Source organism: Phytophthora sojae, assembly GCF_000149755.1.
Source record: "Phytophthora sojae unplaced genomic scaffold PHYSOscaffold_10, whole genome shotgun sequence".
In the NCBI taxonomy this organism is placed as follows: Eukaryota; Oomycota; class Peronosporomycetes; order Peronosporales; family Peronosporaceae; genus Phytophthora; species Phytophthora sojae.
In genome coordinates this window covers 1535199-1553076 of record NW_009258124.1, presented here as the reverse complement: position 1 = coordinate 1553076, position 17878 = coordinate 1535199, and the positions used below count along the sequence as shown (strand labels likewise).

At 55.5% G+C, this 17878-nt stretch overlaps 5 protein-coding genes across 5 annotated transcripts; 1 reads left to right on the top strand and 4 right to left on the bottom strand.

The window, feature by feature from the left end:
- Positions 1 to 27: 27 nt before the first annotated feature.
- Positions 28 to 597, bottom strand: PHYSODRAFT_352739 (hypothetical protein; the record flags this gene model as incomplete). The annotated part of the gene is made up of 1 exon (XM_009537395.1): positions 28 to 597. The coding sequence occupies one exon, from the start codon at positions 595 to 597 to the stop codon at positions 31 to 33; it is 567 nt and encodes a 188-aa protein (XP_009535690.1).
- An 8389-nt stretch (positions 598 to 8986) lies between these two features.
- Positions 8987 to 9367, top strand: PHYSODRAFT_525618 (hypothetical protein; the record flags this gene model as incomplete). Its single annotated transcript, XM_009537394.1, has 1 exon — positions 8987 to 9367. A coding segment is annotated over one exon (381 nt), but the record flags the coding sequence as incomplete, so codon positions are not given.
- Positions 9368 to 12445: 3078 nt separating this feature from the next.
- On the bottom strand, positions 12446 to 13959 carry PHYSODRAFT_339433 (hypothetical protein; the record flags this gene model as incomplete). The annotated part of the gene is made up of 3 exons (XM_009537393.1): positions 12446 to 12723; positions 12808 to 13128; positions 13194 to 13959. 3 exons carry the CDS (start codon positions 13957 to 13959, stop codon positions 12446 to 12448), a joined length of 1365 nt encoding a protein of 454 aa, XP_009535688.1.
- Positions 13960 to 16184: 2225 nt separating this feature from the next.
- PHYSODRAFT_525504 (hypothetical protein) lies at positions 16185 to 16379 on the bottom strand (the record flags this gene model as incomplete). Its single annotated transcript, XM_009537392.1, has 1 exon — positions 16185 to 16379. A coding segment is annotated over one exon (195 nt), but the record flags the coding sequence as incomplete, so codon positions are not given.
- A 931-nt stretch (positions 16380 to 17310) lies between these two features.
- PHYSODRAFT_407790 (hypothetical protein) lies at positions 17311 to 17874 on the bottom strand (the record flags this gene model as incomplete). The annotated part of the gene is made up of 1 exon (XM_009537391.1): positions 17311 to 17874. A coding segment is annotated over one exon (564 nt), but the record flags the coding sequence as incomplete, so codon positions are not given.
- Between the last annotated feature and the right edge of the window lie 4 nt (positions 17875 to 17878).

Below are 17878 nucleotides of genomic sequence, written 5' to 3'. Positions count from 1 at the left end.
TTAAATATCCAAGAGCACTAACTCACTCACTCACTTGGCCAGCTCTCTCGCCAGCTTCTCCTGCTTCAGCCTCTTCTTCTCTTCCTGTTTCCTCTGCTGCTCGGCCTCGTACGCTTCCGACTCCAGTCTGTCAGGGAAGTCGAGCACCAGCTCCGTGTCCTCCGGGATGCCACAGCTCACGTCGTCCTGGGCCAGCAGCAGCGCTCGGCGGTTGGACTGCATGGAGCGGGAGAAGGGCACCCGCAGGCCTCCAACAAGAACGCCCTTGTGCTCGCCGTTCCGGTAGACAATGGGGATCTTGACGCGCACTCGCGGCGGCGGCGGGGGCGCCACCTTGCGGCTCGTGGCCACCGCCGGCTCGAACAGCCACTTGAAGAAGCCGCGCTTGGTCTTGCGCTTGGACTTGCTCTTCTCCGACTGTTTTGGCTCTGGGTCCGGCTGCTTGTCCTTGTTGTCTGCCTTCTTGGCAGCCTCACGCTGCTCGCGGCGGAGCTGACCCCGACGCTCGCCATTTTGCGCCTGGGACTTGAGCCTGCGCAGCTCTGCCAATGGAGGGATCTCTTCGGTGCCGGGGGTATTGCTGGGGAGAACTGTCATGGCTATTATGTTGTAGCAGAGCAGATCTTGCTGCACCTACGCGCTGCGAGGTAGATGAAGGAATGGTGAGCCCGGCATTGATTCATAGTTGAAGTTCGCATGTCTCTGCAGCATGCAACGGGCCTGTTATATCGTATATTCATGATTTCATCTATTCCTGACTGGCAAAATTGGAATCAGAAACACACTTGTATGGTTTTCATCAACCTTAACATTCGCCATTAAATGTTAGATATCAAGATAAGAAGGACTTGTAATGTATGATCATCGATTATCACGAGGTATATGTATGAGATGCACAGTGCGCATCATGCACTGCAACCACCGCCACTTGGCGCCGGCAAAGGAGATCGACATTGAATCGGAGCTGGAGCTGGCAGTATGAAATTTGCTCCGACGCGGCTAACCAGAGGAAGGTGTCGAGTAACTGCTCTCAAATATTGGAAGAAGACCGAGGCCTTCCTACGAGTGAGATTCATGCGGCAACGGCTCCGGCGGGCGGAGTGCTGCGGCTCGCAGTGCAAGCTGATCGTGGGAGAGTTGCCGTGCACCCGCGTGAATCAAGTTGGGACAGCGGCGCGATCAAAAACATGCCGCCCGCAGACGGAGGATCACGCCGCTACCGCGATCTGAAAGCGCCTTTTGGGCGGGCTCGGCGTAATGCTTTGGCGAAAGGTGCAGCGACTTGAGCAGCTCGCACTGCAACTGCAATTTGCAGCCAAACAAGTGGTGCTTGGATCGTGTCTATGATAAAATCGGCGCTTGTACTGTATAATGCTTAGCTGCTGAACCTTGGTGGAGAAGTTATTCCTGCAACGATGCCGAAAGAAGACGAAAGATACGAAGATGTCGAGCTTCCAAACTCGCCCTTGAGCACGTTGGGAGTGTCGAATGCAGTATTGGGGCTCGTCGATCGTCTGGCGCTGAAGCGAGCGTTTTGGACCTAGGTATCAACAATTTAAATAAAGCACCTGGATATGGTACGAACCAAACCTTCATCTTGCTTTTGTGGACGACGAGTATAAAGCCGTCCGTGTCCTTCCTTCATGGTGGCAGCAGGCCAACGAGCTTCGTAGCTGCAGCAAGCTTTGGTTAGTGCCGATGTATAGAGCGAAGTTGCAGAAGAAGTATGCCGTGGCGATTCATGAATTCAATAGAAGGTGAGGTAGGGGTCACAGTGCTTTGGAGGATAGTGAAGTGTACCTTTCAATCGTTCGGTGGGCTTGCCGGCCTGGTGGGGGGGGGGGTACGATAAATATTATCCCGCTTTTAGTTGGATGCAGTACAACTCACTATCTGGGTTATCTACTAAAATCGATCTAACGTTATTATAGGCAATTTCATCGACAGCAACAGTTTGCTAGATGCAGATAGAATTCATGGTAAGCTTGCTTAGTGGGCATATTCGACGAGGCTTTTAAAACAATGTGAGAACTGTCGCAGCAATACATGCTGAATGCCTGCAATCCGGTTAAACAATAAATTTGATGCCCGGCTGGAAATGGCCGACCCCTCCACTGTAGCGCCATTCCTCCGCGCTTTTGTGGTCTGTTGACGCACTTTTGTCTATCGAGCAGTTCCTAAGGTCGCTGGACTGCTGCCGCACCCCGATCAATTGCTAATCGAAGTACGCGCTGCTGTCCCTGAGCTTCCAATCTTGCTGCTAGCTCGCATGACTGCCGCTTAACCTCACTTAGCCCAGTCCGTAGGACAAATGGAGGGACCAAAAGTTAGGCGCCTCGCTCCGTATAACTAGAAACAAATAGGATCATGTGACTACATGGGCACAATCCCCCGTCCTAGCTGTCCTGGTGGTCTTATCGGTTTAGCGTCCTCCATCGTCCTTCTCGAGATATAAGCCGTTGAAAACTTGTCTCTTGTAACATCGAATTTTGCCGATTTGTCCTAGCCTAGGACAATTTTGACTTGATTTCAGTATGGTCTCAGCTGGAGCTATCTTTAGCGCCGATTTCCCTGCCCGATGCGCCTTATAAGACACACCTTTGGGGGGTCAAAAACACCCCATACAAATATCAAGTCATTTTGGTCCTTTTTCGGGCTCCCTAGGACAAAAACGGCCGGTGTGTCTCACACCAAAACACGATTTGGTCCTATCTCCTAGGACAAATCTAAGTGGGGTTAACCAGCTTGGCGCAATCTCCCTTGCGACCGGTTTTGAACCTGCCACAGTCGTCGACCAGCCCGCCAGTGGCATATCTGAAGCTCCAAGGCGCTCCAGCTGAGTCTACAGTGCATCACCGCACCCGACACCGTCTGCACGTGAAGGTAGAGTGAGAGACATTGATACTGCAACGGGCGCAGCTTACCGCAAAGATCTGTTTTGTCATTTTGGCACAGCCGAGCTGATAATCGTGTTGTTAGCTCGCAGGCGACTAAATAAAACCTTGTTCAAGTTGCATTTGCCGCTGATACTGACTGGAATCGCAATAATTCTTGATGCTTTGCAGATATACTTTATTCGCAACTGAATTGTCGTTCTGCTACTCTTGATGTTTCCCTCGCAGCAACTCAACTATCGTTTCTTTAGGAGATTGAATGCGGTCAGCTCGTACTTGCGTCAAGGAGACAATCCAACGCTTTTAAGGCCAAACAAAGTGTATCAAATGCCGGAGATTATTTTTTGGGGATTCAGGGCGGTGAAGACGTTCAGGTTAGCATATCAAACTTGAGCTACAGCCTCTAGGTTGTCTTCAGACTTGAGATTATGCGGGCGAGGCTTGGTAGTCGAGTGTTGGTTAGGAAGGAAATCCGAAAGTGATTTAGAATGAGTTAGGCCAAACTAACTCTCATATCCTAGTCTCCTATGCTTAAACATGAATCGTACCAACGCACACTTCCTACTTCTAAGTATTAGAGGCTGGGGATCAAAAAGTAAATGTTGCAGATCGTATCCAGAAAGGTAACTTCAACTAGCCTTTCTCTCAGCCAATCAGAAGTGCCAAATCTTGGGGCTCCGACAATCAGATCCCATTATTCCACTACGTGTACCACAATTGCCTACCATCGGCAACAACTTCACAGCAAGCACGTGCCTCGATGCGGAGACCCACAACTAGACTGCAAAGTGTACAATCGCAACACCCCCACTCAATTCGCTGTCTACCCAAGCATCTCAGTGATGTTACTGCGCTCGAGCAGATAGCGAAGAGTCTTCGTCGAGAGCCCCTTGGTCAGGAAATCAGCGAGCTGGTTCTTGGACTCAATGTAGTCCAGTTCCACAATGCCACTCGTGATCTTCTCGCGGATGAAGTGGTAGCGGATGTCGATGTGCTTGGTGCGAGCTTGGTAGCCGACATTCTTCGCCAACGCCATGGCACCTTGGTTGTCCTCGTAGATCACCGTAGATCCATCCTGCTCCGCGCCCAAATCCTTGAGCAGAAGTCACCTCCTTCACACATTCTGAGAGCCATGTACTCCGCTTCAGTCGAACTCAGCGCGACTGTCTTCTGGAAAGTCGAGCGCCAAACCACGGGAGCACCACACATCATCAACATCATTCCGCTTACAGAGCGTCTGTCGTCGCGGTTACCAGCCCAGTCGGCGTCCCAATACGCGACGAGCTCCGTGCTAAGCAATCCATCGTAGACGATTCCGAGATTCTTGGTCTTCAACAGGTACCGTACCGCACGGATACCAGCATCCCAGTGCTTCTCACCGGGGTTCTCCAGAAAACGGCTCAGCTTGGTCACTGTAGCTGAAATGTCCGGTCGAGTTCCACACGCCAGGTACATGAGACTTCCCGCAAGAGAGCGATACGGCTTTGACTCCATCTTGGCCTTGTCCTCCTCGGTTTGGGGTTCGTCCGCCTTGGTCAACTGCACACTTGGGTCGAGTGGAGTCAGACACGGCTTCGCATTCTCCTGCCCAAACTTCTTGATGATCGACGCGGTGTACGCCCGTTGGCAGATGCCCAGCGTCTTAGCCTCCATGTCGTAGTCAATCTCAATGCCAAGGATGAATCGAGCGCGTTCGAGGTCCTTGATGCGAAACTTGTCCGCGATGCCTGCCTTGACCGAGTCAATGATAGTCCGCTGGCGAGATGCAATCGGCATGTCGTCGACGTAGAGACACACAATGCACTCATCGTCATCATCACACCTCGTGTAGACACACGGGTCGGCATCGGCAGCTTGAAATCCCATGCTCTTGAGATGCGCGTCGATCGTCCCGTTCCATACGCGAGACGCTTGCTTGAGTCCATACAAACTCTGTAGTAGCAGGCAGACGACGTCATCTTCACCTTGAGCTCCAGCCAAATCAAGGAGTCCTCGAAGTCCTTCAGGCAACACCATGTAGATCTCCTCTTCACAGCAAAGCAGTGTCGATGTCACACTGGTCAATCTCCATTCCGTCGGCGCAGCACTTCGCGAGTTTCGCACGGATAGAGTTCAGGTACACCACCGGCGAGTTGGTCTCCTCATAGTCGATCCCATGTCGCTGCGAGTACCCCTAGACGAGCGTTGTACCGAACGACTCTCCCCGTCTCATCGCGCTTCAACGCGAACACCCAGCGGCAGCCAATCGCGCGCTGGTGTTTGGACTTGGGCACCAACTTCCATGTCTTGTTCGTCATCAGCGACTTGAGCACACTTGCAATCGCTGCCTTCCGTTGGACACGATCCTCACTCGTAATCGCCTCTTGATACGACCTTGGCACCTCCTCCGTTGCAGTCATCAGCGTACCTCCGTGGATGGCAAGCTGGTTGTCGTCCGACTTGGCGCGACCTTGGTCCACCTTCTGACGCTTCGTCCTGATCTCGGATGGCGCAACGACTTGCTTCTTGCGAGCTCCGGGTTCCTCAGGATCATTGGTCTCTTCAATGTGACGAGCCCGCGACCGAGTAATCATCGGATGGGTAGTGTACGGAACGATTGCTGCACCTGTCGTCACGTCATTCGGTGACATAGTCGGACCACCAACTTCAACTTCAGTCGAAACGTCGTGAACAGGCACCAGTGCCCAGCTGGCGCAGTCGCCCGGTAGGACAGAGGCCTGCCCTGCATCAAGGCTGTCAGCTTCTGTGGCGCAGGCAGGCAAAGCAGCATGGAGCCTCCGTCCCGAGGCTCAGCTCAGAAGAGGGCCCACGCTGCGATACGTGTGGTAGGCTCAGATGATCCGCGGCGGTCTGATAGATGGCAACTCGCCTGCAACTCTGCAGCTGCAGCGGCGGCACTGCCGCCGGCAGTCTGCCGGCGCAGACTCTGCGAGCTCTGCCCTGCTCGTCCAGCGCAGCGCGGACTGCTGCTGCCCGGCCTCGTCTCCCGCACAACAACAAGCCATCACAGCCTGGGCGCATGGACGCCCGCAGCAGCAGCGAGACGGAGACGAAGGCGGATGAGAGGGCTCCGTCTCCGGTCGATGCCTGCCAGCGCAGGCTCCGCTTCAACCGCCTTGCTCCAGTGGCCCGCGTGTCCCAGCGGCCAGCGGGTTTCCCCTCGCTTGACTGACCGCAACCACTTCAACGAGATCTTGCCCCTAGAGAGCAGGCAATGGCGTGCGCTGCCGCTGCCTGAGGCTTGCCAGCGCCTTTGGTCATCGCCATCACCACCACCGTCGCCGCCGCCGCTCGTCGGTCGGAGCCCCGGAGTCCGGCGCCCGGAGCCCCTTTCTGTTGCGCACGCACGCCTCAAGCGAGCTGTCTGTTTGCGTGGAAGTGCTTCACCAAAATTCCAGCCAGAGAGCGAGCCCGCCAGCCCGCCTCGGGTCATCCGGCCGGCGGCGGCGGGCAACCTGCGCCATCGCCGCCGAGCACAGGCAGGGCCCGCCGGCGGCAGCCAGGCTGGGCTTGCTGCTCGCTAAAATATCCTCGCTCGCCGCCCGAGTGTCGAATCGGTCGCGCGGTTGCACTCGTCTTGAGCCTCTCGGCGCCCTGACAAGCTAAGCAAGCTTCGGGCCCGATCTTTCGCCGGGCAAAGCCGCCAGGAGCGCCGCTGGCCGCCCGCCGTCGAGGCCCGCCACTGAGGTACAGCACCGCCGCCTTCATGTCCCGGGGCCCGCCGCGTCCGCAGCTCGAGGGGGCGACGCCTGATCTGGGCCCATCGCCCCGTTCAAATTGGCCAGGAAAATGGCGCGAAGCCTCCGGGCCGCGGGCTCTCTTCCGCGCAAAAATTCAAACCTCGGTGGCCTCATGGGCTGTCTCCGTCGCCAGCAAATTCAACCTGCCTTGGCGCGCTTCCGGCGCTCTCCCTACTGTCCACCGGTCCCGCCACAGCAGTGGACAATTAGTTGGTCCCATGCGCCTCATTGCTGCATTGCCACCAGCACCTCAAAGCTGCATCACGATGACTAGGATTGTTAGCTTGTAAGTGAGTCAATTGCCGCCTTTCAACGTGCTGTTAGGCTACCAAATGCCTGGGACGGGGGTCTCTCGTTATGCTGCGAAAAGTGATCGAGAACGATGAAGACTTCGGCCCCCTTTGGCTATTTTGTGCTGAGCAATGCATCGCCTCGTGTTGCTGCTGGCCGCAGCGCTGCTGGCTGCGGTCTCCTTGGCGCAGAGCAGCGGCACCAAGTCGGGCTGCGAGGTGTGCGCGTCCACGGGGGACTGCTCCCGAGCGTACCGCGGCGAGCCCGGCCAATTCTGCGGTAACTGGCTGGACCGCGAGACCAACCGACGCCCGTGCTGCTGCCCGGACGACGCCGTCTGCAAGGTCTCCAACTACGCCTGCAACTGCGGGTACGCGGTCAGCTCGGACCCGTCCCGCGACGGCGGCTACGATCTAACGTGGCTCTGGTGGCTGCTCGGGTCGCTGGCGCTGCTGCTCTGTTGCTGCGGCTGCTGCTTCATGGCGTCCAAGCAGTCGAAATACCAAGGAGGAGGCGCGGACATGGCCATCCCAGTCGCGACCCCCGTCACGGGCGGCGCCTCCAGCCCGCCCTACGGGACTGCATCGACGACGTATCCTAGCGCGCCGACCGAGCCGGGCTACGCTGCGGCCACGCCGGCCTATGGCCGATACTACGGCCAAAGCAGAGACGGCGGAGGAGGAGGAGGTGGTGGTATGGGCGCTGGCACGGGTGCGGCTTTGGGTGGCACCGCTGGGCTTGTCGGAGGGCTGCTACTCGGGCATGCTTGGGTGTTGGCTTGGGAAACACTTAAGTTCAGTCTAGAGAGTCTGGATTTATGGTCCAAACCCAGAGAATCATCTTGGAACTCTGGGTCACCTGCACTCAGGGTGGTGAACTCTGTGTCATCGTGCGGCACTCTGGGTTTCCGTGCGGCACTCTAGGTAACAAGTCTGCTACATTGCAGGCTCGCGTGTATCTCCATAAAGCCACACTTTTAGCGGGTTTAGCGGCCTCCTGCGCATGATCATGGTGGTAGTGGGTTGATTCTCAGGGTAATTTGATCCTCTGGGGCACTCTGAGCCACAGCAAGATGAGTTGTGTTCTGGGATACATTCGCCAGAGACACTTTCCGCCAGACTTTAGGCACTCATCGTAAGGGAACGTCCGCGGCTGGACGGAGTGTTCTCTGAAATTCTGGGTGTGCACTCCCAGGATTCACACTTCCAGCCAGTTGGGCCCATCTGCGATCAGGCTCTGGATTCATCCCGGATAAATCACTTCTCGGTGCTCTCTGTGCGTCTCTTTCTCCAGCGGCCACGGCAAGACCTCTGACGCGGACATGCGCGAGGCCGATAGTAACGCCTCGGCTGACGCTGCAACCCAGGAAACTGGTGACGCGAACTCAGAGTCCAAGGCTCCAGACGCAGGCGCGGCTTCGGATGTGAACATGGAGGGCGCCCCTGAGTTCAAGACGCCACGCCACGCCACGCTGGAGGACATCAAGGGGCTCATCTTCGCGGGCGTGCTTCGGCAAGAGGAGGTCGACCTCCCTAGCTTCTTGGTCCCTGAACGCCCACCGCACTGGAAGCTGCCGGCTCCGCCGAATCACAAGACCAACGCGTATCTCGTGGGAGTCCCTGGGGTCGTGAACGACATTCGCGCGGGCGCGTTTGCCACGGAAGGCTACGGCGGCGCGACTACGCTGGTCAGATTCTAGGAGCTCTCCGACGAGTATCTTCAGGGGTTGAAGGAAGTCTGTGGCGCCGACGCTGGGATCGATGTCCTATGTCCACGTCGTTCGCCTCTTTCGGCATTCGAGCTGGACAACACCCTGAATTTCATCGGTATTCGACGCGAGATGGCTTCACTCCTGCGTCATTTCAACAGCACAAGGCTCGCTGAACGCGTGTTCAAGATGACTGGTTAACTGCGTCGCGTTCTTGAAGCCTATAGGCACATGCGTTCCCTGGCCGATTCCCAACAGGGTGCTCCGCTGTCCAAGACACGGTCGACACGCGGCGCAAGTACAAGGAGTTGAAGCGCTCCTGGAAATTCACGTGCGACTACTGGTTTCTGGAGGTCCAAGAGGTCCTCAGCAAGGCGGATTCCGCCGGGGACGAGCAGAAGGCTGCATTGCAGGGGCAGAAGGCGCGATACCAGGACGAGATTGATTCCCTGGAATCCGAGAAGGCGCAGCTCAAGGCGCGCCTGGCGGACTCTGAGGCTCAGGTGCGGATCCTGAAATCGCGACTCGAGTCTGCTGCTGTGGATCCCTGGAAGTTCTCTGACTTCCTGCAGGAACACACTGAATTCACGGGCAATTGGGAGCGTCTCCACGACCCCTTCAAGTTCTGCATCAAGGGCTCGAAGCCTCCTGAATCCTGGGACACGGTCGTCAACGTCACGGCCATGGACAAGCGCAAGGCTGTGGTGCCCCCGTACCCAGAGAAGAGCACGTGAATGCCTCCGTCCTCAGGGTCTAGGTCGTCCAGTCGTCCTGAAATTCTGGATCTCACGGGTCCTGGCAGCAAGCCTCGCAGCGGTTCGAAGACCGGGGGCAAAAAAAGAGTCCCTACTACGAGATCTTACGGGAGTACGCGGACGTGCTTCCTGAAGAGATCCCTGCGGATTTTCCGCTGGACAAGGGCATACAGCACGAGATTGATCTCGTGCCGGGCACGAAGTACTGTGCCACGCGGCAGTGGTCACTGCCGCGAGAGCAGGTCAAGGCGATCGACGACTTCTTTGAGAGTCGTCGCAAAGCTGGACAAGTGCGGGAATCGAAATCCCCGCACAGTGCTCCAACGTTCTGTGTCAAGAAGCCACAGGGCGGCTGGCGCATCGTTCATGCATACAACAAGTTGAACGATGCGACGATACCGGCATAGACACCGATACCGCGAAAAGATGTCATCATCGATTCGATGGCCAGGAGCACTATCTACAGTGCTCTTGATCTGCGCGATGGGTTCTATCAGATCCTCATGCGTGAGAGCGATATCCCTCTCACGGCTGTGGGCACGCCGAGCGGCATGCTCTGGGAGTGGCTAGTGATGCCGCACGGTCTGAAGAACGCCCCTGCGACCTTCAACAGGTGCGTGACGCACTTATTGCGCTCGGTGCGCGACTTCGCACCGAGCTACTTCGACGATGTGTTCGTCCACAGCCGGGCTGCGGACGGGATGAGCGATGTTGAGATGCACAAGGTGCATCTCCGGAAGCTGCTTGCGCTCATGCGCAAGCACAAGCGCTATGCGAACCTGAAGAAGTGCATCTTCGGGGCGAGCGAGATACCCGTGCTCGGGTGTCTCGTTGGAAAAAACGGTGTCCGCCATGACCCTGAGAAGGTCAGAGTGATCAATGAGTGGCCGACGCCGTCGAACGTCAAGGAACTGCGCCAGTTCCTTGGCTTGGTCACGTACTTGTGCAAGTACGTGAAGGACTACGCGGGCACGATACGCCCGCTGTCACAGCTCCTGAAAAAGGACGCCGAGTGGGTTTGGACTGCTGAGTGTCAGCAGGCCTTCGATGCAGTCAAGCAGGGCTTGACTGAGGCGCCGATCTTGGCGGTGGCCGACCAAGATCGCCCGTTCCACGTTGTGTGCGACGCATCTGACTTCGCAATCGGATGCGCGTTAATACAGCACGATCACGAGGATCGTGATCGTGTCGTCTACTACCAATCGCGTCAATTGAAGCCAGCTGAGCGCAACCACCCGGTGTATGACAAGGAACTCCTTACCGTGAAGTACGCACTCGCGAAGTTCCGAGTGTATCTACTCGGAAGCAAACCGTTCGTGGTCTACACGGACCACGCGTCGCTGCGGACGGCTGTGAAGTCGCCGCACATCTCGCAACGGATGGCGAGATGGCTCTCATTATTCGCAGAGTATTACTTCTGGGTTGAGTACAAACCCGGAAGACTCAATGTGGTGGCCGACGCGCTCTCGCGTCGACCTGACTACGCCACGACTGATGCCGACGTCAATGCGATTGACGCCATGCCATCGAGCACCCCGACGTCGTCACTGTTTGACGACGTGAAGGTCGCGTACGCGCACGACGCGGACGCGAAGCTCTTGCTGGCCTACGGCTCAGCGCCTTCTGACAAAGCCCGTCAGAAGCTGCCGAAGCATCTTCGTGCTCGTGCACACCGTTATCGGGTGCACGACGGGTTATTACTCTACAGTGCAGTCGACGACAACGCGGACCGTGTTGTCGTGCCCAATGACCATGACCTGCGACTCAGGATCATGTACAAGTATCACGATGCACCGACTGCGGGGCATCCGGGCCGTGAGAAGACATACCTTCTTCTCACGCGAGACTTCTACTGGGCCCACCAGTACAAATGGGTGCGCAAGTACGTCCGTGCTTGCGAGATTTGTCAACGTGTGAAGCCTGCGCCTTTCGCGCAGGCTCCCTTGCAGTCACTACCAACTCCACGGGAGTGTTGGCAGTCCATGTCGTTGGACTTCGTGTTCGGTCTTCCCCCGGACAGCCAGGGGAACACGGGCGTTGGGGTCTTTGTTGACCGCTTCAGCAAGATGGTACATCTTGCTGCGGTACCCGATGAAGTGACTGCGAAACAGACGGCGCATCTGTTCGTTGACATGGTGTTCAAACACCATGGCATGCCGATCGAAATTGTGTCGGATCGAGACCCGCCCTTCACTGCACACCTTTGGCAAGAAGTATTTACACTTCTTGGGAGTCAACTTTCGATGTAGACTGCGGACCATCCGCAGACGGACGGGCAGACCGAGCGCGTGAACCGCATGCTCGTAGACGTGCTTAAGAGCTACGCTCACTCCTTTTAACACTGGAGCGAGTGCCTGCCGATGGCGGAGTTCGCCATCAACAACTCAGTGCATGCCTCGACCGGGCATACGCCGTTCTACATGAACGCCATCAGGCACCCACGCCTCCCGAGTCTACTCGGGATGGCGGCTCCTTCCTTAAGCGGGGGAGGATCTACGACTGCAACGCAGCAGCCACAGAAGGCCGCTGACACTTGCACAGTGTCAGCCGCGACTACGCACAAGAAGAAGAAGAAGAAGCACGCGTCTGTGCGCTGCACAGACGTCGGCAAGAGCAAGAAGAAGAAGAAGAACGTGTCTGTGCAGGGCACAGACACCGCGAAGACGAACGCAGAGGCCGGGTCTACTGCTAGAAACGAGCTGAACTCGTTCAGCTCGAACGCAATCAACTTCGTGCAGCGCAGACAAGCCATCATTCGATTTGGCCAAGACGCTATCGCAGCTTCTGTCGACCGACAGAAGCTGAACGCAGACAATGTTGGTAGAGGCAACACTAATGAATTCAAGAAGGGTTCATTGGTTTTGTTAGCAACTCAAAACCTGCCTAAACATGCAGTTCCCGACTTCGGGGCGAGCAAGCTCGCTCCGCGCTTCATCGGGCCGTTCACGGTGTTGACACGGCATGGCAACGCCTACACGCTAGATATTCCATCTAGCATGCGCCTCCATCCGACCTTTTACGTCGGGCGGCTGAAGCCATACCGGCAGCACGAGCCACCTAGCTCGGCTGGCCCGAAGCGGAAGCCCCAGCGGGAGCGAACCTCTGCTCCAGCGCGTGAACGCGCTGGGCCAAGCGTTCGACGCGACCTCCCACGTCGACAGAGATGTCCGACGCGGTCTGCGAACCCTGAGCGACTTGAGCCCTCAGGATCGCCACCTCCTGCTTCAGAGCGGCGAACTCCCGGCTCTGATGCTGTTCCACAGCAGCGACCCGCTCCTCGAGCGTCGGGCCAAGGTTAACCCTAAGTTGACCATACCCGGGGCGTGTTCCCACCACTGCCGCCTCCGATCCGCGACGCCCGCGGCTCAAAACGCTGGATTGTTGAGCGTATTGTATACTATAGTATCCTGAAAACGAACCGGCAGCCGGTTCGTTATCGTATTCGTTGGAGAGGGTTTCCGCCCCACCAAGATACATGGGAGCCGCGGGACGTCCTGCTGCAGGACGTTCCGGAAATGGTGAGGGCGTACGAAGCTCATCACGCACTGCCGACGCGAAGGTAGTGCGAGCGCTGTGGTCACCTACAGCGCCCGAAGTCCCACGATCGTCGCGTTCCTCGCGTGCCAAGAACTTGGCACGGAGATCCTTGAGACTCGCAGGTACACGAATAGTCGTGTACCCGTTTAGGTCGCGGTCGCTCAAGCGCACCGCACCCGGAAGACACAACGTGCACTGATGGCCTTCGGGCACAGAGCACGGAATACTAGCGTCCCAGAGGATCTGTGGAGCTGCTCCAGCCGCCCACGCGTCGAGAATGTCTCGAAGCGCTCACGGGCATGCTTAACCCGCTCGCGATAAGCAGCCGGTTTCTTGTTGAAGTTCTCAACAAAAGCATTCCAACTTTGACAAAGTGCCTGCCACTCAGGCACTTTGCTGCGAGAATAGGTCTTCTTGCTGGAGAAGTATCGGAACTCGTGGAAGAGCCCGATGTAATAATCGCGCCTTTGATTTGTTAACGGATGAAAGTACTGCTCCTCCGCAACAACATCGTCGTGGATACCGCTGCATACGTACAGCGGAATTTCGTTTGGAGGCACAGTGTTGCCCACTCGGCCTGCGATCTCCGACGCAGACGGCATCCACGGATCGCGCGCTGCCTGAGCAGCGCGCGGAGAACTTGAAGACGCCACCTCACACGGGGAGCTTAAAGCCCCAGCAGCGGAGAGCGGAGTTTCGCTCTCGCCGCGCGAACGCTTCGAGCTTGAAGCGTCCGAGTCGTCTCCTTCACGAGGGCGTCTCGACCCAGCATGCGGGTCGAGACTATCGCTGTCGATAGACTCCGTGCGCTTGCTAGAAGAGGCCTCCCCCTCTTCCATTTCCACGTCGTCGTCTTCGTAGTCAACGGCGTCGTTGACTACAGAAGAACCTTCGAGGACAATCTCCGACTGGGTTGTCCCCGACGCGGCCTTTGCAGCAAGCGCGTCGCGCTTTGCCTGCTGGCGCTCATGGTACTGAGCAACAGAGAGCTTACCCTCTGTTGCGGCGGCGGTTTTCTTCTGCGGCGAGCTCATTCCGCAATGAGCTCGAGTTTTCTTTCTCCCAACGTGAAGAATTGACGAATGGTCAATTTCCTGATTGACGTGCCGTGGCTCGGCGCGTCTAACCTTGAGGGGGGGATGGTGTAACAGGGTTACACGCACAAGTGGCTACAGTCACTTGTAACTCTAACAGATACGACGACTGTTAGAGGTTCGAAAGACTTTCTCGACCTTGGTGTAGACACACCAAAGGCTACATACTTTTACGACCACCACGACGGGTGGTCCATAGAGACTTAGGATTCCTATTGGCTGAAAGCAGCATCTCTTAGCCAATGAGCGACATGCATAGCAATGGAATTCTGCCAACCAGCCGTTGGCAGATTCCTATCTTAGAATATTACATTTAGAGGAAGTCAGAAACATAAAACAAAAATAGCAGTTCTCATTTTAACCCAAAAACATTATTTCGATCGTTTATTTAGATTAATATATACTCGGAGGCCCGAGTATAATTAACTCTAATTTAAACTAGGCTACGCTTCCTCACATACACGCGCACACGTGTAAGCTAAAGTAGTGGGCCAAAGTAGGCCCATTACAGTATACATGTCTGCAGTCCAATCCGTACAGTAGCGCTGGTAGCAACACAAGCGGCACCGATTCAATACGCACGACAGGAGAGTACGTCTCCAGATAGTCCAATCCGTACTTCTGTCGATACCCTTTGATTGCCAGTCTTGCCTTGTGCCGCTCAACTTCTCCCTTTTCGTTTCGTTTTAGCGCCAACACCCACTTCGACGATAAAATGTTCACCGGTTTGTCTCTTGTCGGCTGTGGTCTTGGAACTAGTACCCAGGTCTGGTGGATCATATGCGACTCGTACTCGGCATCCATTACCCGCTTCCACTGAGCAGCATACTCGAGTTAAGTGCCTCTTGGACAGAGGTCGGGTTCAACAAGTCGCACACAGTAGCGATCATCATGCACTGGATCAACGTCTGTGCCAACACAAATGTGCGAGAGTCATACCGGCTATTAGGTCGACGCACACGGCCCGATCTACGCACAGAAGCCGCTGGTGCAGTCGCAGGACTTGGTCCAGCACTTCCAGTAGCGCTCGAACTCCCACTAGCACGAGAACCCCCACTAGCACGAGAACTCCCGCTGGATCTGACCACCGGCGTACGACCACCACTTAAAGTTACGCCCTGATCCCCGGGGTGGTCATCTTCAACTTCTTGGTCACCGGTATTGTCTTCATGATCAGCAGCGACATCGACTTCCATTGCTTCAGCGTTACTCCCACTGAAGTCGCTGTCACTGTCACTGTCACTGTCACTGTCACCACTGCTATCATCATCACTACTGTCGTCATCGACGTCTTCATCGACAAATGCTTCGGCCATACCATCGTCCGTGTCATAAAACTCTTCATCGTCATCACCATTTTCGCCAGAGCCAACAGATTCACCCCCCTCGGAACTCTCATCGTACTCGTCCAATGGTAAGTGAACACGGCTGACCGGCAGCGACACAAAGTCAATGTGCTCTGGCATATCGATCTGCTCCCCAAAGTAGCGCTTATTAATCAAGTCGCGTACATACTTCGGGTCTGCTGCCATATCCTCATGAAAAACAACATCTCGTCGCTCAATTAGATTCCCTGCGCACAGATCCAGAATGCGATAGCCGAGAGACGTCTTCGCATACCCAAGAAATATCCCTGGATCAGCTCGCATGTCCAGTTTACTGTGGCGTTTCTTCTTCGGGATGTAATGAAACACAACGGATCCACACATATGCAAGTCCTTCACTTCGGGCTTGCTTCCGAACAACTTCTCGTGCGGGGTCATGCCATTCAATGCCTTCGTTGCACTCATGTTATCAACGTCCACAACGTACGGCAGTACTTCTCCCCATAGACAGAACGGCAATCCAGCTGCTTCATTGACCGCTCGCACCTTGCTGTTCAGGGTACCGTTCAACGTCTCGACGAGACAGTTTTCCTCTGGTGTGTACGCATTGGTAGTGAGCAGCTCAATACCATGGAGCTTAAGGAACGCCCGCAGCGATTTGCTTACAAACTCCTTGGCTTGGTCACACGAAAAGACTCTGATGAGATGTTCCCTTTCCAGACGCAAAATCAAGTCCTTCACATTCTGCACTGCTTCACTTTTGTGGCTCAACAGGTAACACCATTTGTAGCGAGACGCTTCATCTTGGATAAGCTGAAAGTAAGTGTTCCCGCCTGGAGTGAGCTCTCCCACATGACACACGTCCGACATTAGGCGTGCATAGCACTCCTTCTGTCGTTTTCCTTCTCGGCGCTTGTAGGACATCCGCTTCTGCTTAGCGCGCTGACAAGCTATGCAGCGAAACTGCCCTTTGAAGTCCGCCAGTGTAAGTGTCTCCATGCCCTCCGCCATGTTCATCCGAACCATCTTCTTCATGGCTCCTACATTCTGATGCGCAAAGCGCATGTGCCACATGAGCAACTTGTTTTCCTTTGGTGCCGACGCCACTGCACCGATAGTAGCGTCCGAGGTAACAGTGGAGGCATCCAGCCAGTAATGGCCACGTCGCTTCTTGAAAACAAGCTTCACTCCGTCGTACTTGTCGTTCGTAAAGTACGTAACCCTCTCCGCCACAACACGAGTGAACGGAGTAGTAGGAATCCAACCATCAAGCTCAAGAAGTTCTTGACTCAACAGATTTGTAGGGCCATTGGGGGAGAAACGCGTTTCCTCCAACGACAATACAAACCCCGATCCATTCGGGTCCAACACATTCATTGCCCGAACTTGCACCAAGCCAATGCCGTCAGCTCTGCCTTTCCTCCCTTTCCAGTCGTTGAAATACTTGTCATCTTCCCGCAAGTCACACTGGAATACCTCCTCATTGATGCAAACATGCACGTCAGTCTTGGTGTCCATCCACTCGTCAGTATAGTCACCGGACGAGGTTGCCAGGATTTGAGGTGGAGTCGCAGTCGCACTGCTATTACTCATCATTCCAATTGCCCCGACGTTCTTCGTCCACCGGCCCACGAAGCCGATCTTTCGGCCCTTCTTCTTCTTCGAGCCATTCTTCTTCGACCGCTCGCCGGCTTCGCTGTCATCGTCATCATCGCTGTCATCCTTTTTCTGCTTCTTTCCCTGTTTGCTCAGCAAGCCACTTCTTACAATTAGCTCGAAGATGACCCACCTTGTGGCAGAAATGGCATTCACGAGTCTCCTTCCACGTGCCACCACTACGAGCCTTCTTGCCAGGACCGACCTTATGCTTCTTCTTGCCTTGCCAAGGTTGTTTCCCCTTAACCGACCCGATCAGGCCACTGCCTTCTCCCTTCTTCTTCTTCTTCTTGAAGTTGTCATTCTGATCTTCCTCAGCTTCATCCATTTCAGCTTCACTCCGCAGAGTATTGAGCACACGCTCCAAGTCGGGAGGATTGACGTCTCGGTTAAACATCCGCACCACATTCCGATGGGTTCCTTCCACCCCCGTCAGTATGATACTTGCCATATCAGCATCTGTGATGGGATCGTTCATGTTCTCGAGTTGCCGGCGATAGTCCTCAAGATCCTCCAAATACTTATCCATGTTCATTCCTTTGGCATACTTCGCTCCATACAATTTAGCACCAATGCAAATGCTATTTGCAAAGTCTCGTCGTGTTTTGTCCCGCTCAAAAGCAGTCCACATCTCAGTCACTCGAACGAGTGTACAGATCTTCTTCGCATCCTTCGGGAGAAGGCCAAACAGCAACGTATCTCGCGCAAACAGGTTCCGCTCCTCGTAAATTCGTTGTCGTTCAGCATTCTGAGCATCAGGACCCTCAGTCCCCAATACAACATTCCAACAATCTCGCTGCCTTAGATACGACTCCAGCCGCGCCCGATACAAGTCAAACCCCCCGTTTTCATCATACTTTGGCGCCTTAGTAGCCGCA